This window comes from Phalangium opilio, unplaced genomic scaffold (assembly GCF_054372755.1).
Source record: "Phalangium opilio isolate 3A_F unplaced genomic scaffold, DU_Popi_V2 ptg000024l_1, whole genome shotgun sequence".
Lineage (NCBI taxonomy): Eukaryota > Metazoa > Arthropoda > Arachnida > Opiliones > Phalangiidae > Phalangium > Phalangium opilio.
The window spans coordinates 742718-763352 of NW_028324155.1; the positions used below are offsets into that span (position 1 = coordinate 742718).

Below are 20635 nucleotides of genomic sequence, written 5' to 3' on the forward strand. Positions count from 1 at the left end.
ATTTCAAAATTCAGAAACCACTTATCTTTTTTTTTTATCAGGTCAAACAGTCAAGCATTCAAAGGTTATCTAAATAAACGCGCCACCACCACCAGACCCCCACACTCGGTTCACACCACCTACATGTCATGTGATCGCTCGTGAAGATTAAAGGTACTAGCATAGGTTTATAAGATAGGTTGGTTCCATAGACTAATGGCACCCCATGTTATTTCCCCATAGAGCTTAATACAGTCGAAGGCAGAGGACTGCCATTACTCTATAAGTTTGTCACTAGTTAATGAGAGATTTACGTGAAGTGGCGTAGGTGAAACGTCACAGAATTTTTTTTCGCAAAAATGACACCATTTTTCAAATTGACAAATTCCGCCAATCCACAATCGCTGTTATAGCGCGCGTAATCCAAATTACGCGGGAAATACTTGAGAAACACCGCAATTTAAGTAAAAAGATAGGGGTAATCCTATGCACGGACCTTGATTGAATAAAGGCATTGCTGTAATTAACAAGGAGACGAAAGATGACAGCGAATAAAAGGAAAGTTGCTGAACCATCCTTCGTTGAGGGACTGGACACTCGCCAAAATAAATAATTTCCACTACCAAATCCCCTTCGATCACGCGTTCACGGACGCAGCTATGGCCATAGGCTTTCAATGTTAAAAAGGGGGTAGAAAACCCTTAGTAATGGGACATACAAGGGGATTGATCGCTTCACGTCTCTGTGCACACTCATGATCCCTCAAGCCTACAGCGCAGGCGCTAAAAAGCGGGATAGAAGGCAGGCAAAGTTTTACCTTCCTGTCTTACCCTCTTAGTTACATCGAAGTGGTCTATAGCGGCAGCGGTCCGTGAGCGCGCGATCGAGTGGGCTACAGGGAGTTGGAAGTTGGTCCGGCGAGAGCGACTATTCAATGAATGCATTTTTTGACTAAATTTAAACTTTAATTTTACTAAATTTTACTAATTTATAATAACAATAATGAGACTTTTGAAGCCAAGTTGGGTTAGTCATGATGGTAAGGAGTTGTTTTTCATTTTTCTAAAATGTAACAAAGTTAATAATAAGAAGTCTATAAGAAATCCATTGTTTTGAAGTATGACCAAATTGACCATGGGTCCGTGACTATATGATTATTATTTTTTAGGTAATGCTATATTTTCAATTGATATACATCCCGATGGCTCGAGATTCGCGACGGGAGGACAAGGTAATTCTCTCAAAATGTGTTCAAAAACAAAACAGTTTTTAGACACAATCAACCAAAATTACCTATTGATGTAAAGGGGTTGATACTGGTCGTGTTGTCATATGGAATATGGCACCAGTCATTAACGAAGAAGACGAACATGACGAAAACGTTCCAAAACTCATATGTCAAATGGACAATCATCTTGCCTGCGTAAATTGCGTAAGATGGTCAATAAGTGGAAAACTTTTAGCATCTGGTGGAGATGATAAAGTGGTTATGATCTGGCAAATGGGACGCTATGGTAATGGGACTACTGGCTTTGGTTCCAATGGGAAAATGGCTAATGTAGAGCAATGGAGGTGTATAGCTTCTCTTAGAGGACACAGTGGAGGTTTGGAAATCATTTGGAAATACTTGCCAAAAAAATTAATATAATGTTACCTTTATATTATTTACAGACGTTCTTGATTTAGCATGGTCGCCCCATGATGCTTGGTTAGCAACATGTAGCGTTGATAACTCCGTCATTGTTTGGAATGCCTTAAAATGGCATGGTAATTAAGGCGGCTTTTAAATTAATTAAAATTACTTACGAGTCTTATTAAGATTAAAATCAATATTATATCAATCACAGAGGTCGTAGCGGTATTAAAAGGTCACACAGGCTTTGTTAAAGGTGTATCGTGGGATCCAGTTGGGAGATATTTATCATCCCAGGTACATCGATGACATAAATAAATTTTTAATTATTTAGTATACTATTTATTGTTCATATATGTTACAGTCTGATGATAAAAGTGTTAGAGTATGGCGGACTCAAGACTGGCAATGTGAAACTGTTATTACCGAACCTTTCAAAGAAGTCAGTCGATGACTGATGTCATCATAGATTTTTAAATTATTTAATTTAATTAAATGAATTTGGTTTGAAATATTTAGTGTGGTGGGACAACACATACACTACGATTAAGTTGGTCCCCAGATGGCCAGTACTTAGTTTCGGCTCATGCCATGAATAATAGTGGTCCCACAGCTCAAATTATAGAAAGAGATGGTTGGAAAACTAATAAAGATTTTGTTGGCCATCGTAAAGCCATAACTTGCGTTGTAAGTATCACTTACAGCCATGGATGAGAGAATACTGTTGTTGAATTATGTATTCAATCTCTATAGAGATTCAACCCAAATATTTTATCCAAAATTAATAAAGAAACGGGAAAGACGCAACACTTTTGTTGTTGCGCTATAGGAAGCCGAGATCGTTCTTTATCTGTTTGGGTTGGTGTACCTACTAATTAAGATTAATTCAGGGTTCATACAAACCTGGTGTTATTACTCCATATATGGGGGAAAAAACCTGGAAAACTCAGGGATATATATATATATGGGAAAAAACCTGGAAAACTTAGGGATATATATGGGGGAAAAACCTGGAAAACTCAGGGATATATATGGGGAAAAAACCTGGAAAACTCAGGGATATATATGGGGGAAGAAACCTGGAAAACTCAGGGATATATATATATATATGGGGGAAAAAACCTGGAAAACTCAGGGATATATATATATGGGAAAAACCTGAAAACTCAGGGATATATATGGGGAAAATACCTGGAAAACTCAGGGATATATATGGGGAAAACCTGGAAAACTCAGGGATATATATGGGGGGAAAAACCTGGAAAACTCAGGCAAAAATATATGGGGGAAAAACCTGAAAACTCAGGGATATATATGGGGGAAAAAACCTGGAAAACTCAGGGATATATATATGGGGAAAAATCCTGGAAAACTCAGGGATATATATATGGGAAAAACATGGAAAACTCAGGGATATATATGGGGGAAAAATCCTGGAAAACTCAGGGATATATATGGGGGAAAAACCTGGAAAACTCAGGGATATATATGGGGGAAAAACCTGGAAACTCAGGGATATATATGGGGGAAAAAACCTGAAAACTCAGGGATATATATGGGGGGAAAAAACCTGGAAAACTCAAGGAAATATGTGGGGAAGAAAAACCTGGAAATATATGGGAAAAAAACCCTGGAAAACTCAGGGAAATCGTTTTTCCAAAAGTTGTATGAAGCCTGTAATTTAAATATATGGGTTTTTCATAGTTTTAAAATGTGTTTTGTAACTTGTATAGTTAACATGTTTAAAGAGGCCACTAGTAATAATGCATGACTTATTCACAAACTCAATTTTGGACGTATCTTGGTCCCAATCGGGTTACCAAGTATTAATCTGTTCCTGGGATGGAACTGTGGCATTTTTTGAGTTTACTGTTGAAGAAGTTGGTAAAACTATCTCTTTAGAAGAGAAGGTAAATAAAAGAAACGCCTTAATAGATTAGACTTTATCAGTTCTATTCTGGTAGATATCGAGTGATAAATAGTTAAATACTTTGTATATAGAATCAGCTACATCAAAGATTATACGGAAAAAGCCTTGGCAATCATTTAGCATCCAATTTAAATAACATTATTGAAAACCCGGAACTTTTAAAGTTACAAGAACACATGCGTCAAGAAGAAAATAGAAATGATTTAAAACCAGCTACTACTCCTCAACATGTTAAACCTATTGTACAAATTAAAGGACCAACTGATAAACAGATTGAGACGAGAATGCCTGATGGCAGAAGAAGAATTACTCCATTATTCATTCCACTTATAACAGATGGAAGGTTGGCTTAATTGGTTTTACTTCAGTAAAACGAATATTTCACAGTGGTGTGCGAGTCCCGTTTTTTCGGTTTCGAGCCGAGTCCGAGTATCGAAACTAATTTCTTATCGAGTATCGAGCCGAGTCTCAAAAATACTTTCGAGTATCGAGTATTTAGATTAGGTCAAATTTTGGTTCTTTCGAGTAATTATCGAGTCCCAAATATTGACTTGTCGAGTAGCAATTTTGTAAATTTCTTGAAAATAACGAACGAAGATGTTCAATTATCTAATATCTAACTAGTTCAAAAAGATTGTTAGTGATCAATTAAACATTGAACAGGTGATTTTCAAAATAAATGATCATGAACTCATCGTCTGCTATAGTTGTAAGCCTCGGACTCGAGTATTTGTCAGAGTATTTAAAATGTTAAAAAGCTACTAGAATCTGTCTCGAGTATCTCAATGTGTTGTTATCGAGTATCGAGTCGAGTACTCGGCTCGATACTCGAACCGAGTACTCGAACTTAACGAGTACTCGCACACCCCTGATATTTCAGTAAAAAAAATTGTAATTATGCTATCTTCTTTCCACTTTAGCGATGTTGTTCAACCATTTAGCATACGGGGTAACCCCGTTTTTAGTTCCTCTTCCGAAGGAAAGAGTAGAATAGTAATTGAAAAACGCGATGAATCTATGGGTGCTTCCAACGCGGCTATTTCCAATCAGTCAAAACCTTCCACCGCGACTGATGGAGGAATACAATCCACACCAAAACCCCAAGACGCGACAAAAGTTATAGAGGCTAAAGTGTTGGAGTTTGAGAAAACTGTCGTTAACCAAATAGAAATGTAAAACGAAACTTAATTACAACAAACAAGTAATTATTAATTAGTTAATTACGTTTCAAACTTAATGAATTTAGTTCTAGAAATGACGCGCCTCCGAAAGATACCAAAGTTCAAAAACCTGTGACAACAGTTGGTACAGAAGCCATTCCAATATATATTCCTGTTAAGAGAAAACAACCGGAAGTGGTTAGTGCACCACCAAAAATCCCTGAAAAGAAGAAACCAGGTCGACCGGCACTTTCACAGACTGTTGCTCCTGTAAAGTTTATTATTATTATTCGGTATTACGGCATTGAACTTAATTACTAATCAAATTTCTTCAGCAACCAATTCCTGAGAAGGAGAAAACTGAAAGACCTAGTCATATCACTGCGGGTCCATCTTTACATTTGCCAGTTTTAAGAATAGAGAAAACTGCCTCAGTTCAAATAGAAGGAATTGGAGGAGAAGGGAGCGTCACGCTGGAAATAGAAAATAATATCGCGGCTGGACCAGGTTTACTTATTCATAAACTGAAAAGAGTCGGGGCCGCCGAAATGGGATGGGAAATTCTACTCTCAAGTAGAGGAGCTGCTGTTGCTGGTAGCCGACATTTAGCATGCGTAGTGTGTGAGGATTCAACCTTGTCAGTATTTTCTTCAATGGGTCAGAGGATGTATCCTCCAATCGTGCTTTCTTCACCGCCAACTAGATTAACTTGTAATAATAGACATATTATGGTTATTACGTCAAGAGGGAACGTTTCTGTTTGGTAAGTATATTCAATCGTATTTTCGGACTTTGGTCAAAGATAACTTTGTCGTCCAAATTGATAGGGATATGCAAAAGAAGGTGTGCGCGATTAAAAACGAATCACTTTTACCAGTTATGCAAGGTATTAATTGTAATTAGTAAAGTAATTGGCCTTATTCCTGATCAACGCCACCGAGGCGTAGCGGCGACCTTTGGAATTATAATAATACAGTAGCCAATCAGAGGTGGCGCTGGAGTCGATGGACTCTGATGGAGATCTATTATTTTCTATGTTTTGATTATTACCGCTTCAACTTCAAAAAACATGTTTTAACTAATTATTATTAACCGAATAATCTCCAAATAGACCAAAATCGAATGAAAACTTACTCCGAAAGTCTTATTTCATAATATTACACAGAATAAGAAAGGTAAAATCAACTTTTAATACTTTTGAAACCATATCGCTTGTTAAGCCTTGGCTATTCACATGATTCAAAATAGGGAAAATAACAGATCTCCATCAGAGTCCATCGGTTCCAGCGCCACCTGTAATTGGCTACCGTATTATTATAGTTCCAAAAGTCGCCGCTACGCCTCGGTGGCGTTGATCAGGAATAAGGCCAATTTAGTGAGAAAAGTTCTAAACAATTTCTAAATTTATGTTAGCTGGTGGTCAAGATTTAAGCATAAAAAGCGCGGCTTTAACTGATGGTGGTCATCCATTGGTTAGTTTATCTACAGGAAAATCTTATATCTTCAATGTTGAATTAAATTCATGGTATTATATTCAACTCTTTGTGTAATGTTTTACCATGGACCTTAATTTCAATTTGTATCGAAACAGGTTGCTAATAAGTAGTGTTGAAGATGTACTTCATCAATGTAGTAGTTTTTCGGCCTCCTTATCACGCCCTGACCCTGAAAACATAGCTCAGTGGCCCTTAGCTTCTTTACAAGGACAAACTCATAGAGCCACGAGAATAGCCAGCTCTATTTTTAGTGCCAATCCGTCTCTGCAACAAGCTGGAACTATCAGCCATTTAGATAACCAAATGTCCGCGGCTCTCGCCCTACATTCGGCCAAAGAGTACAAGTTTTGGTTGTTGGCGTTGGTTAGATATTTGGTTCAAGAAGGTCACTCTCTATACCCTATTTTGTCTACCCCCTTGGTAACCTTTGACCTATTATATATTATGTTTCTCTTATAGTTTTGGAGAATAGAATAAGGGATATTTGCGAAATGTTAATAGGATGTCCAGAAGGAGTGTCCGAATCGGAATCTTGGCAGCCTTATATACTTGTTAGTTAATTTAATTAATATTATTACTTACATTTCAGCCTAACGTGAGAATAACTACTAATTATATACATTTAAGGGTATGCATCGTCACGATCTGTTAAAGGAAATCTTACCAATCATTGGGTCAAATTTAAGACTTCAAAGAGTCTTTACAGAGTTCAAAGATCAATTAGATCAAGCGAAATTACTATAAAATTCAATTGATCGTCACTAGGCATGATTTTAAACAGTTTTAAAAAATACCTGTGATATTAAGTAACTCATTGGACTGTAAAACAAGATAAAAGCACTGCCTAACTCAAATGTTTCCCCATTTTTCATTGTCACTATTCATTAATTATTAAATTTGTTTACCATGTTCAGTTTGAAATTGTCATTTCGATTTTGTGCCAATAAAGTGTACTGATCTTTTAATTCGCGATGCGATTTTTTAATAATAAAAAGTACATTAACATTAACATTGTCATGTTACAGTTATACGGTAAAAGATTGATGTTGAATTCAGTCTTAATAAAACTACTGCTGTTTTATCATGAGGTTTCAAGTTTTCAACCATTTTTAGTTTAGTAGAGATAAATTATAGTTAAACTAAAATTATATTAACTTTAAAGTTTAAATATTGTAAAAAATACGTATAGGAACAAATTTATCCTAGATTTTCTGTTGTAGGTTTAGGTTTTTACCGTTATGTATATCACCACTTTTATTATGACTTATTTTTTCTAATATCCTTCGATAGAACCACCTTTTCTATAATCTAAATTTGATAAAACTGACGTGCCATTTCTAGCAATGGCCAAGACTACCGATCCTTGATCATCTAAACCAGTTTCGTGACCCAAGGCACTAAGGTGATCCAAATATATCTGTGGGTCAATAAGTTTTAGGTTTTATGCCGATAAGCCTTTTAAAATTTAACAATTACCTTGGGAAATGTAGCCTCGTGTTGTACGAAATTTGGATACAATTGATGATGAATTCTAGGCGTATCAATGGCCTGCTTTATATCTTTACCCATCCATAGTGATAGAGAGGCGACCTTACATGTTGAAACAATTACATTTTCATTCATATCGTTTTAATGGACAAAGACTATTGCTATAAGTCAATTCAAAGGTTGAACCTACAAAAGAAGTTGCCGTGATAATTCTAGTTCCTCCGGCTCCTCCTAGAACCATTTCAACATCTCCATCCTTATTAACAATGATCGCGGGACACATGGAAGACATTGGACGCTTTTTCGGTTCAATGTAATTATTAGGGGAAGGTGGGATCCCAAAATAATTGGTTATATTCGGGGATGAAAAATCATCCATTTCACTATTAAGAATGATTCCCGTGGACGATGATCGAATCATAGCTCCAAATCTAAAATACCAAATGGTTTCAGGAAAAGAAACCACAGTTTCCATGGTCTTTTCCGCTTTTTTCTTACTGCGTATTGACAGTACTTGTTACTGAAACGGCATCTCCATTCTCAGCTAACACAGAGACGTGAGCAGTGCCATGATCATCTGGCATGGCTGAAGTAGCGCCATAATGTTCGCTACTAAAAGTTTGATCATCTAATATTAGACTACGAATTTGTTCAGCGTAGTCTTTGGATTCAGCTCTAGTCAGAGTCTGGTTGAAACAAAGAAGACCTTGGTTATATGGCAAAGCGATAACCTACTGGTCCGCTTACTTCAGTGGCATTAACAAAATCAAGATCTCCTAGTTCGGTTCTCATTGCGAAGGAATACTTGAACGTTTCGATCATTCTATGGAATGTTAGCACTGTATCGTCCAAAGTCGCCAAGTTGGCTGGTGTAAAGTTATAACCGTCTAAAACGCTCATAATCATTGCTAAAACGGGACCACTTCGCCCCAGTAGCACAAGCTCTCCGCATTTTCGTCGGTTTTTGGTCGAATCGTCGGCTGTCCGTTGAGTGTTCTCTAACGACTAAATGCCGACATTAGTTGACTACGCCGTTATAAGGTCGGCTAACAGTACTTCGAAATAATGGTCGGCTTATGTTACGGTTCGTAGTCGCAAGAAGTTTTTAAGTTCCAATCGATTTCTCAATTCTTATCAACCGAGATGCAGTTTGGATTAACTCTCGAATTAACAAACTGTCGGAATGTTCGACTTCCTACCGACTCTATTGCGGGTGGTCTGACCTTAACGAAAATTAATCATTTCTAAATATTTAAAATATCTGAAAACGCGCCAATAATTAATTCTCGTCCTGACACAATGCTATGAACTACGTTTAGTTAGATTAAATCTAAATCATTTTTAAAGGGTTGGTAAGGAGTCGGCCGTTTTGAATGTAGCTAGTCGTACCGCTTTTAGGTTGGTAAAAGGTCGAGAAGTCGTTTATTTAAAAATAAAAAATTAAGTTGTAGTATAAACGATGAGGAAATAAAAATAGTCATTTACGTATTTAATAAAAATATACAAAAAAATTCTTAGTTAATATAAATGGTGTAAAAACTCCGTGTAATTATTCCGGCACTGAGCAGGAAGTTATTAAACCATATAAAATATAGAGTTTGTGAGTCCATTTGCTCATGGAGAAATGTTATATAGTCTTTGATAAATAAATTTTGAATTTTGATCCATTCTCACTCCAGAGTTTCCGGATGGGCGGTTTTCATCTCGAATTTGGCTTTTTTGGAATTTATATTTCAGTAGACAAAGAGAAATATGCCAATAGAGTTCGTTGCTCAAGATATATTTAATTGAAGAAAACTTTTATATATAAATGTAAATAATTGTGGTTTTTTCATGGAATTTTATTGGCGGTTTCCCGGAAAAACCTATTTTATTTGTGCGGGATTTTTTTGGATTGTGCGGTATCCATAAAAAATCTGGTAGCTCTGTCTCATCCTCGGCGCTGATTGTGTCGGGTTTTACCACGTTAAGGTCTCCCACTCTCACTTACGCGGCCGACTCTTAACGTTTCTCGCGCTTTCTTCGCTCCGCGTTTGTCTCGTGTTTACTGCGCTGATAGAGCCTGATACTGCTGTGGCCCGTGGGTTTATCGCCTTTAAACTTAAATTTAATGATACTTCTTTAACTGCAGCTCTAAATTCTAAAGGTATTTAAGAGAGACCTAATGAAACTCAGCATTTATTGTACAAACGCTTTTGTGTAAAGAGGTGAGTTCTTTGTATATAATTTCGCTAAGCCTTTGCTACAGAATGACAAAGAAAGAACTGATTTTGATAGTGTATTTAAGCCTGTGCCTCTACAGAGGGGACTTGAATGTTGCTCTTTTGCTAAAATTAAGCTAGTTAAACTGTAAGTTATGACTCCATTAATCTAAATATTATATTTCTCTCTTTAGGTTTGAAACTGTGTTGTTAATAAAGGTAAGAAAGTATTTAAATAGAATTTCAAAAGATTAACCAACATACATTAGGTGAGTTTACAGTTTTAAGCATTAATTAGTTTGTTAAGTTGGGTTATTGGTTCAGCTATTAGATAATGGATGATAGCCAAGCTCCACGGGGTAGTTATAAGTCGTTGAATAATTTGAGTGATAGGCAGAAACGTCGAAAGAGAGCTAGATATCTTGCGAGTGTTTTAGATCGAGTTGATGATGTTAATAAGGTATCATTGAATGACACAATTAGCGAAAATCAGGGCAGTAGCTCTAACACTTTCTCCAAAAGAAGTAATAGTCCGTCTTTAGAGGGTTCGACCCCTGAGTTTACGCAGTCAAGTTCTTCGGATGCAGAAGGTCCGCTTCGTGTTAGCGGGGAAAATATTCCAGGTTCCAATGATTCAAATATGAGTAACTCTCATCGTGACGATTACAATCGAGATACTTCTAATTCTGGTGGTTCACGTCATTCAATAAGTTCTGATATTGACAATAGTTCAGACCCTAGTAGTTTAAATTCAGAGCAAAGTTCGAGTAGCTCATCGGAAGAGGAATTGTTAGACATTCGTTCGGGCTTGCGTAACTGGGCATTAAATCACAGTGTTAATCACGTTACTATTAATGCCCTACTGGTGTTGTTGCGAGATAATGGTATGGAACTGCCAAAGGATGCACGTACTCTTTTAAAGACTCCAAGGTCAGCTATGGTAGTAAATATAGAAAACGGCGAATATTATCATGCCGGGTTTAGTCAAGGTTTAAAAACATTTTTACAAGGAAATCCCCATTATGATCGTGAAATATCTTTTGCCATAAATATAGATGGCCTTCCAATTTTCCATAGTGATGCCAAACACTTTTGGCCCATATTAGCTAGTGTTTTTAGTTTTTCTCAGGGGATGATAGGTAAGCCTTTTGTGGTCGGTGTGTTCTGCGGGGAAGTTAAACCTGGTAACCTAGAAGAATTTTTGAGGCCGTTGATTACTGACTTACAAAATTTAGAAGTCAACGGATTTGAATATGAAAATAAAAAATATATCTGCAATGTTAAAGGGCCCTTTATTCTTGACACTCCTGCTCGGGCTTTTGTTAAGAATACAAAGGGTCACACAGGTTTCAACTCATGTGACAAATGTTCTATAAGAGGCAGTAGACATCTCCGCCGAACTGTTTTTTTTGATGAAGAATTTAGCACGCCACCTCGTACTAATGAATTATTTCGAATCCAAGATGATGATTTTCATCATTTAGTTGGTAACATGTCTCCCCTAATAGACTTGAATGTAAACATGGTTCGGCAGTTTCCATTGGATTACATGCATTTGGTTTGCCTTGGTGTGATGAGAAGGATGGCCAAGTGTTGGTTAACCGGAAAACTTAATGTTAGATTAACTAACCACTTATGTGAACGTCTATCTGAGAAACTCCTAAACTGTAGACAGTATGTTCCAAATGAATTTGCGAGAAAACCCCGAGCTGTAAAGCACATTAAACTGTGGAAAGCAACAGAACTTAGGCAGTTTCTATTGTATACTGGTCCAATAATTTTGATAGGCATACTCAAAGATGATGTTTTAAAACATTTCCGGTTGCTTCACTGCGCAATTTATATTTTAGCACACCCAATTTTGCACAAACAATATGCCGATTATGCAGGAGAGTTACTGAAAATATTCATAAACATGTCAAAAGAAATTTATGGATTAGAGTTCATTGTAATGAATGTCCATTCTCTTTCTCATATTGTTCAGGATGTAAAGATGTTTGGAGCACTAGATTCTTATAGTGCCTTTCCATTCGAAAATCATTTGCATTTCATTAAAAAACATTTAAGAAGTCCGAACAAACCACTTCAGCAACTGATTAAAAGGATTGAAGAATCCAAATCATTTTCCAAATCCCAAATTAGGCAAGGTCTAAGTCTAAAGAAACGTTTTAAAGCCAACTATCCATTTTTACCTCCAAATGTAGAAACGTTCAAAAAACTTCATACACAAAAATTTGTTGTGTCAGTATCAAACGGGGATAATTGTTTTCTGTTGGAATCTGGTGAAACATTGGTTATAAAAGCGATTTTTAAAAATTTAGATAGTGAAATATTTGTTTGCGGAAGTGTTTGTAAATTTGTCAATGACCTTTTTGACTATCCCCTGGAATCTTCCAAATTAGGTATTTTTATAGGGCGGTTTTCAAAACAAATTAGCACTTACAGTTATTCAAGTCTAAAGATGAAGTGTTTACTGTTGCCAATAGAGAATAATTTATTCAGCGTGATTCCTTTGATGCATGATGCCTAGATAGTAACAAAAATTAACTAAACATTTTTCTGCTTGATTGGATTTTAACATTTAAAACCCCATTGATATTACAAATTCAAAATAAGCGCCTGTGGTTGAAAAATGAACCTACCATTGGTATTTTTTTTAAATAAAGAGAAGCGTATATTCTTTGTTTAAAAAAATTATTAATGACAAGATGATTTTAAGATCTAATTTAAGCAATGTAAGTTAAATTTCAATCTTTCTTGAATCAGATGTATGCAATAGTTAGTTTTCTCGATGAGCCTGGGGCTATTGATATTGTGCCATCATCTTGGTGTGTTGCCAAAAACAAGTGCTTATGGCCAATGAAATCTAAGCGCGGAGAAATATCTAAGTTACAAATTGCTTGTCATCCTCCCTCAATGAACTGGGAATCATTCAACGTAAAGATTCTATCTAAAGCCTGTAAGTATTTAAAAGTGTTTCAATTTATTGTAAATGATTATTAAAGGGGCCTTCACCGAGTATGAAGACGAGGAGCCTTTTTGAAATTTCCGGCGCAAACTTTCATATCCAGAGCATGCGTGACTTGCCAACCAACCAGCAGCGCCCTCTGGTATGACGAGAGGTGATTTCATTGGTTAGAAAGTCGTGCATACTCTGTAGACGAAATTTTTTCGCCGAAAATTGCAAAATATGCTCTGCCTCTTCATCTTCGGTGAAGAACCCCTTAAATGGGATGATGAAGAAAGAATTAAATGAGAGGTTAACTACAAAGATCGATTTGCATTGACACGCACGTGAATGGTAGATTAAGACATCTAATAGTTCAAAATTCAAAGCATTTGCAAAAAATGCATGCGTTATTATTATGTAAACAAGTCTTAAATGCGGTACCGCATAAAAGTATAGTTATTTTTCGATTTACCCGGTCTCAAATGGTAATTAATTTCATATTCCATGTTTTTCTTCTGAAGCGACGTACAATAAAGCTAGGCAACTTTGCAAGAGGGCGGAAGATACATCGGATTTGCAAAGTGAAATCGAAAACGGAAAACGAAAGAGAAAGAGAAATACAGCCTATCTAAGCAACGAAGAAAGTGACAGAGGAGATGGAGATGAATCGAGCCGTTCTGATAATGAACTGACTCAACGAAAAAAGAAGTTTAAGAAAAAAAAGGAGATATCAAATGGTAAATAAAAATATCTTATTTCAATACTAAAAATGAGAACAGCAATTAGGAGATTAAATTGATATACTTTCTGGAGAATCGGGGATAAATACAATTTTACAATTTGTCAAAAACATTTTTATGTTTTGTAATTGTTGAGGTACTAAATTTTCTTCATTTCTTTTATTATTCATGTTTCAAAAAGACTCATTTTATGAATTTTCAATAAGAAAATATTGGGTTGGGTTTAAGTATCCCTTAAAAGGTTGTACTAATTTTTTCCTAATATATTATCAGATTTGGTTCTCAAACCCAAGGGCTCTACCGTCATTAAGTTTCCATCTCCACCGGAATTTGTTCCATTTCCGGAAAGTAATCCAAACAAACAGACTAGTCAAAAAACCTTTTTAAGGTCAGGGCAGAGTATGGATTCAACTAATCTAGTCGAAAGGGATCTATCTGAGATATTGCCACCGGCTATAACGGAAAAATCCAGATTTGAGTTTCCTCAAAATGTTTCGTCATCTCTAGTGAAAGATTCACCTACAGTTTCACTACAAGAAACAGAAACTCAAAGCAGTGCACAAAATGGCTCGGATGAAAACTATGTATCCCCAGGGGCTTTCAACAATAAATCACAAGAAAATACAACTTACAACAATTCGTCTGAGGGAAGGTCCGAAGATCTGAATTTGCCTTTCAGCGTGCAACCTCTAAGCTTAAATAGCAACATAGGAGGAACAAAACTGGAAGCTATTAACACTTCTTTGCAAAATAAAAATAAAAAAATCTCATCTCAAAGAGAAATGCATATAACATCTTCAAAAATAGGCGTAGTTGAAGACGTCTTAAACGATAATGCAGAAAATTACTTGCAGAAACAAAATGACGAGCAAGAGCCCCGTATTGGGATAAATAATAAAAAAATTGTGGATGAAAATGAAACCGGAAGTACTGAAAAGAATGGAGCTAGCGGATGGGTTCATAAACCCATAGATAGGGCTTCAACCTCAAAGTCATTTAACCGATTAACAACTAAATCAGTTGTCAGCGAATCGGGGCCTCATTTATTTAGTAGTGGATCATCTCGCAAAGGTCTAGTCGTATCAACACGCAAAGGTCTTGTCGGATCAACACGCAAAGGTCTTGTCGGATCAACACGCAAAGGTCTTGTCGGATCAACACGCAAAGGTCTTGTCGGATCACCTCGCAAAGGTCTTGTCGGATCACCTCGCAAAGGTCTTGTCGGATCACCTCGCAAACGTCTTGTCGGATCACCTCGCAAACGTCTTGTCGGATCACCTCGCAAACGTCTAGTCGGATCACCTCGCAAAGGTCTAGTCGGATCAGCTCGCAAAGGTATAACCGGATCAGCTCGCAAAGGTATAACCGGATCAGCTCGCAAAGGTCTAGTCGGATCACCTCGCAAAGGTCTAGTCGGATCACCTCGCAAAGGTATAACCGGATCACCTCGCAAAGGTATAACCGGATCAGCTCGCAAAGGTATAACCGGATCAGCTCGCAAAGGTATAACCGGATCAGCTCGCAAAGGTATAACCGGATCATTTTCCAAAGATATAACCGTATCACCTTGCAAAGATATTATCGGTTCATCTCGCAAAAGTCTAAATGGATCGTCTCGCAAAAGTGAAAGCCAATCATTTCGAAAAGGTGAAAGCGAAAGCGAATTACTCCGTAATGGCAGGAAAGGATTACCTAGCGGTTCAACTCATATAGGTGCATCAGGCGGATCAACTCGAGCTTTAGATAGCGAATCAACTCAAAAATATGGTTTTATTGGATCGACTAGTAACCCAGAAAGTATATCCACTCAAATGAAGTATGAGTAAAATTTAAGCAATATAACTCTCAAAATGCCAAGTTACAACAGCCTATTCTAATTTATTTATCATAGTACAATGAATATTGACGACACAGCTTGCAGTTTAACTGGAAATATAATGTCTCAAGGTAAAAATGAGAACGCTTTTTACTTCATTGATTTTATAAATATTTTGTTTTTTTGGTTTATAAAAAATTTTGGATTACAGAAAAATTTCAAAAAACTGTAGTTCTTATGCTTACCGACTTAAATTCCAAGTTTGCTCAAATGTCAAAGGCTCTTTCGGAAAATTTTGGATTTAATACAACGTCATCGACTACATCAAATCGTTTAAAGTTACCAATTCCAGATATACAAGTGCTAGAACAAATTGAAGAACTCCTTCAAAGTGAAGAAGAAAGAGAAAAAGCCGTAAGTAAATCCTTTCCCAATTAATACTCAAAAACGGTTGTGACATGAAATGAGTGTAATTTATTATTTGAAGATTGCCATGATCAGAACTTGGGGTGGAAAGTATCCGGATGATATTATAAGGAGGGCCTTGGCGAAAACTTTCAAACATGGTTTAGTTTTGCAAATGAACTGGATGGGATCGAATGGAAAAATTGGCTATTCAAAATTAATTTTAAGAGATGTAATCAATGGTTAGTATTATTTTTAAGTGCTAGTGAAGCGCATAAATCTTCAACAACTATTCATCATAAAGGGATAAAGAAATAATCTCAGAACCATTTTTAAATCGATTAAGATTGTTAAAATAACATCAAAATCAATAACAAAACTTATCAAAATCTGTTCGTTCATTTTATATAGTTTTTCAAACTTTTAAATTTTGACTTTTTAAGTCAACTTTTGAAACTTTGAAAAACAATATTAAATTAACGGAAAGGTTTTGGTAAGTTTAGTTTAAAGTAATTATATATTGTTGGAATGTGTATTTATCACATTCCTGTTTTTATTCAGAGAGATAAAATAATTTATTTACTTGTAGCTGCAGTAATGGCAAATCCGAAGTTAAGAAGATCTACGGAATATGATGTTGAATGTGTCATTAAAAAATGGCTTAAACATAAGTCTGACCGCGATGGGGGTCGACTGGATCGAAGAAAGAAAGAAAATAAGATAATTTCCCAAGATGGTGATAGTGTTGATGCAGATGAACGAATTGATGACGACGAAAACAGTAATGAAGAAGAAAACCCTGAAGATAAAGGGAACATAGATGAGGGTTTGAACTATGAAAAGTGCCAAACGTCCAATGATGAAAGCAGGCGTTTCGACAGTGAAGATTCTTTAACTGATTAAGTATATAGAGACTTCACTTTATCTTTTCAGACGAGTATTTTTAATACGAACTTTTCCAAGTATCCTAAGGGATTATAGACTATTCTAGCAAAAAGTGGTTTTTATAAATTCCTTTATATTTATAAATTCCTTTATATTTATAAATAAACTGGATTCATTGGGCGTTTTTTGGAACATGGACTCTGTTATATCACTTTATGTCAGAATTAACTCTCCCTTTAAAGCTTTTGAGCTGCATAATATGAAAGTGTTTTCGTCATTTAATTATCCCTTAACTATATAAGTTGAAGTGTTTTCAAACTTCAATGTTTAAATAGTAAAACAAGTTTTCAAGTTATTTGGTCCAAACAAAATATTTAAGTCATTGTTACTCCTCAAAACTATTTGTATTTCATGTAATTAATGTTCCTAAACTATATTGTACATGAAATTTAGTATTCTAATTCATTGGTCCTAACAAAATATTGCATTTACAAAAAATTCATTTTCCTCCAATTTTTTCCCACATGATCAAAAAACGGTCATTTAGTGATACCATTATGTTAAAAGATGTGATATGACTATGTGTGAGATGCTAAAGTGACCTTGGAATAAAACTATTTTTATGTTCTTGAAATCTATATATGTGTAAAATTCACAATTTTTGGGACCTAAGGAAAAACCAACTTCGCTGCCCGCAGCGTGATAACGAGACAGGTAAGGCAATCGTTTGCAGTCGGATAAGAGGACGATTTTCAGTCGGACAAAAAGGATATTTACAGTATGGCAAAAAGAATATTTAGGGTCGGGCGAGAAGACAGTTAAACGTCGGGCGAGTCAACAGATATAAGTCCGACGATACGACCATTAGCAGTCGGGCAAGACGATCATTAGCAGTCGGGCGTGATTATAGTTAACAGTCGGGCGGACAACCATTAGCAGTCGGGCAAGACGATCATTAGCAGTCGGGCGTGATTATAGTTAACAGTCGGGCGGACGACCGTTAGCAGTCGGATAGGAACACCATTAATAGTCGGTTTAGACGCCCATTAAGATTCTTATCTGTTGGCAAGTGGTACAGAATACAGTCGGAAAACTATGTTTTTTTGGGGTGGTAATGTTACGTTTTCGGAGTTGGCAAAATACAGTCGGGCAAGAGTCTGGCCAACCGTTTCATGGCTAGGACATTTCGACGGTCAAACTGCATGTTCACCGACCCTTTTGCGTCTGTCGGTGTTGCGTCGGTCGGACGAAGTCGGGCCAACGTCTATTTTGTTACAGGGGTCCAGGTGGAGGCGATGTGTGAAGAGATTTTCCGTCTTTTAGTGTGACAGAAATAGGATTTTGCGATTTGGCTTCGTATTGTTGCATATCAGCAACTTGGATAATTCCTCCAAAGTTTTGAATATCTTCAACAAACTTCTGTGTCAAGGATCCATTGTATAGGGCATCGGCTCCTTCCCGAGCAATTACTTCTAAAGTATTTGCCAAAACGGGGCAGAAAATTGTGTCTCCCTCTTTGTAAACATCTCCTGTTGCGTTATTATAAAATATACTCCTACAATAAGTGAAACACCCAATTACAAACGAAACAGCCAACATGGTGCGCCACGCGGCCTGAGCCACGTGGTTTTGTTCATTTTGAATTTAGACCCAATCCACCATAGGGGCCTCCATGGCTAACATGAGCGAAAGTAAAACTGCAAAGACTTACTTCATGGATTCTTCTCCAATGATATCATTCTTGAAATAAGCCAATTTCTGTCCCATGTATTTTGACACTATATATCCTTCCCTGCATAATTTTACTGAAGGTGTAACTAAATCCGTCCAATTTAATTTTCCATATTTTTGATGAGCTAATTGGTAACCTTTCAACTCTCCCGGTACAGCCACGGCCAATCCACCTATAAATGAACAAAAATTATGTAACTAAACTGATAAGTAAACAAAAGCACTAATATCACATACCGGATTGTGATAACGTAGAGTTTCCATGAAACATATCAACGGTAGCACTTAGGGGGGCCATTTCCCTTCCATCTATCACGTCTATTGTTTTATTTTGTCTTTGAAAAATAACTTTATGTATTGAAACCACGTGTTTCAACCCCTTCTTATCCCCTTTAACATTATATAACTTATTTAGCCGACTCACCGTTGATAGATAGTCATGATAAAACCGCCCCCTAATCCCATGCTTTGTGGATTTACAACTCCGCCACAAAATAACGCTGCTATGGCCGCGTCCACCGCTGAACCACCTTTTTCTAATATATCTCTTTAGAAATAATAATAATAAAAAAAACATACATTCGTAGCCATATGCCTTCATTTCAAATCGAGATTAAACTGATTGCATAAGTAATCGGCAACTTTCGTCTTTATGGTGGACGCTCTTGCTTATTCAATCGGTCTATCTGTATTATAACTAAAATATCCATGTATAATACCTTCCTATCTTGGCACATGGTGCTCCGTCAGATACCACGACAGCTTTATTAAAACTTAATAATTTGCTATTTGAAATTGGTACGGTCGTATCTTCGTAACGCAATTTCTTTTCGCGTAACTTTGGCAAACCCAAAGTGAGCGTTACGGACACTCCAATGACCACAATGGCAGCGACAATGCCCATTAAAACACAGTCCCTCTTGGTTATAACTATCCTTTAAAACGAAACAAAAGTAAAACACGCGTCTTGTTGAGTACAACGATCAAAAATTTAACAAATGCATCTTTGAACTTTATACTTCTGTGGTTTATAAACAGTATGGTAATGTTCCTTTTTAGGAATTGTACCATACGAACCGCTACTCGAAGAACTAGCAATGGGTTTTTTCTCCTCCTTCGCGCTCATACTTATTGTTTTAAGAAAGTACTTATTTGAACAATTGATAAAATAAAAAAATCCCCGAGTTATGCCCTCTTCAAACGTATTGGTTAAACTGATCTATATTTTGGACTGGGTTTCTATTGAAAGACCTTATCTTACATAGATATTCGATATTTATTTAATCTTTCATGAAAGGAGATAATTTGACGTGCAATCATGGTTAAACTGGTGTATATGGCTATAGAAAGACCTCAACAAGTACATTGGATTATATTTTTCACATTTAACGAAGTTGTTAATGGATATATTGGTTTATAATCAGGAACAACGATTAGAAATCCATTATCGCTCCAACGACATTGGTTATATAAAATCAATTGACTCGGGTATATAATTTATTGTACAAGTAAAAATATATTTTCTTAATTCATTTCCACTAAGTTCTGTATAATTGCGCGGCATGGTGAACCAATTTACCAAACCGCTCAAACACTATATGCTCAGTTCTTGTCAAAACGACGGAGACGACCCGTCACCCCTCCATAGGAATAAATCACGGTGTGATATGCATAGAGGGTCATGCTAACATGGGTTATACACAATAGACAATCCTTAATAGTTAATTTCTTAATATTCAATTGGAAATTGGAGTTCTAATAAAATATGCAAAAAAGCCAATGACAGCTAACGTCAACCAAGGGAATTAATGTGTAGAGAGACAATTAACTGTCCCCTTTAAAACCCGCCTAATTCAGAGCCACATGGTACAACTCTGTATTCACTTCATATAACTAATAGCTACGTACATTAATAACGAAAATGGGACTTATATTTTGCACGAAGCTCTAAAGGTTATCTGCACCATTGAACTTCGACTTCTTTCAATTGTTTGATATTCTTTGGAAATTCTCTATTTCTACATAGTTCCAAACTCCCAACTGATAACATAATCAAACATGTTGACACTTACGATTGGTTTGCTTTAAAAATATTTTTATTCCCGGACTCGCGGCTTGAAATAGTTTCTTCAATCGGCGTGGCGGTTTCATTGTAAACACCATTTTCTGCGGGAGACAACTGAATATACGAGCCACGTTTATCGGTCATAGTTTCCTATGA

At 36.4% G+C, this 20635-nt stretch overlaps 3 protein-coding genes and 2 long non-coding RNA genes across 12 annotated transcripts; 2 read left to right on the plus strand and 3 right to left on the minus strand.

Moving 5' to 3' along the window:
* Window positions 1-59: 59 nt before the first annotated feature.
* LOC149691988 (protein HIRA-like) lies at window positions 60-7163 on the plus strand. Of its 3 annotated transcripts, XM_089867628.1 has the most exons (19): window positions 250-443; window positions 511-1018; window positions 1148-1210; window positions 1287-1583; window positions 1651-1746; window positions 1827-1909; window positions 1977-2054; window positions 2132-2299; window positions 2366-2470; window positions 3346-3522; window positions 3614-3885; window positions 4463-4714; window positions 4789-4972; window positions 5038-5465; window positions 5530-5588; window positions 6116-6227; window positions 6294-6583; window positions 6658-6749; window positions 6826-7163. In XM_089867628.1, exons 2-19 carry the CDS (start codon window positions 982-984, stop codon window positions 6940-6942), a joined length of 2910 nt encoding a protein of 969 aa, XP_089723754.1. In that variant the 5' UTR covers window positions 250-443; window positions 511-981; the 3' UTR covers window positions 6943-7163. The 3 variants fall into 3 exon arrangements, with proteins under 3 accessions (XP_089723756.1, XP_089723755.1, XP_089723754.1); XM_089867630.1 differs by lacking the exons at window positions 250-443; window positions 511-1018 and adding an exon at window positions 60-153; XM_089867629.1 differs by having other exon boundaries at window positions 248-1018; window positions 4795-4972.
* LOC149691989 (scoloptoxin SSD14-like) lies at window positions 7153-20623 on the minus strand. Of its 2 annotated transcripts, none has more exons than XM_089867643.1 (11): window positions 20487-20623; window positions 19134-19349; window positions 18839-18961; window positions 18652-18749; window positions 18395-18587; window positions 17965-18238; window positions 8434-8610; window positions 8185-8372; window positions 7877-8117; window positions 7675-7788; window positions 7153-7615 (listed from the first exon to the last, which is right to left on the minus strand). In XM_089867643.1, exons 1-11 carry the CDS (start codon window positions 20621-20623, stop codon window positions 7472-7474), a joined length of 1905 nt encoding a protein of 634 aa, XP_089723769.1. In that variant the 3' UTR covers window positions 7153-7471. The 2 variants fall into 2 exon arrangements, with proteins under 2 accessions (XP_089723769.1, XP_089723770.1); XM_089867644.1 differs by lacking the exon at window positions 20487-20623 and adding an exon at window positions 19434-19618.
* Window positions 8667-17321, plus strand: LOC149691990 (uncharacterized). 5 transcript variants are annotated; one of them, XM_089867635.1, is made up of 11 exons: window positions 8667-9893; window positions 10082-10106; window positions 12654-12846; window positions 13359-13574; window positions 13851-15056; window positions 15129-15224; window positions 15291-15393; window positions 15469-15524; window positions 15605-15807; window positions 15881-16040; window positions 16388-17321. In XM_089867635.1, the coding sequence occupies exons 3-11, from the start codon at window positions 12654-12656 to the stop codon at window positions 16699-16701; spliced, it is 2547 nt and encodes an 848-aa protein (XP_089723761.1). In that variant the 5' UTR covers window positions 8667-9893; window positions 10082-10106; the 3' UTR covers window positions 16702-17321. The 5 variants fall into 5 exon arrangements, with proteins under 5 accessions (XP_089723761.1, XP_089723759.1, XP_089723760.1 ...); XM_089867633.1 differs by having other exon boundaries at window positions 13851-15224; XM_089867634.1 differs by having other exon boundaries at window positions 8668-9893; window positions 15129-15393.
* LOC149691991 (uncharacterized) lies at window positions 11000-12654 on the minus strand. The gene is made up of 4 exons (XR_016382593.1): window positions 11681-12654; window positions 11518-11613; window positions 11114-11451; window positions 11000-11051 (listed from the first exon to the last, which is right to left on the minus strand). It is a non-coding gene; the product is annotated as an uncharacterized LOC149691991 (long non-coding RNA).
* LOC149691992 (uncharacterized) lies at window positions 16797-17958 on the minus strand. Its single transcript, XR_016382594.1, has 2 exons — window positions 17805-17958; window positions 16797-17742 (listed from the first exon to the last, which is right to left on the minus strand). It is a non-coding gene; the product is annotated as an uncharacterized LOC149691992 (long non-coding RNA).
* Window positions 20624-20635: the final 12 nt, after the last annotated feature.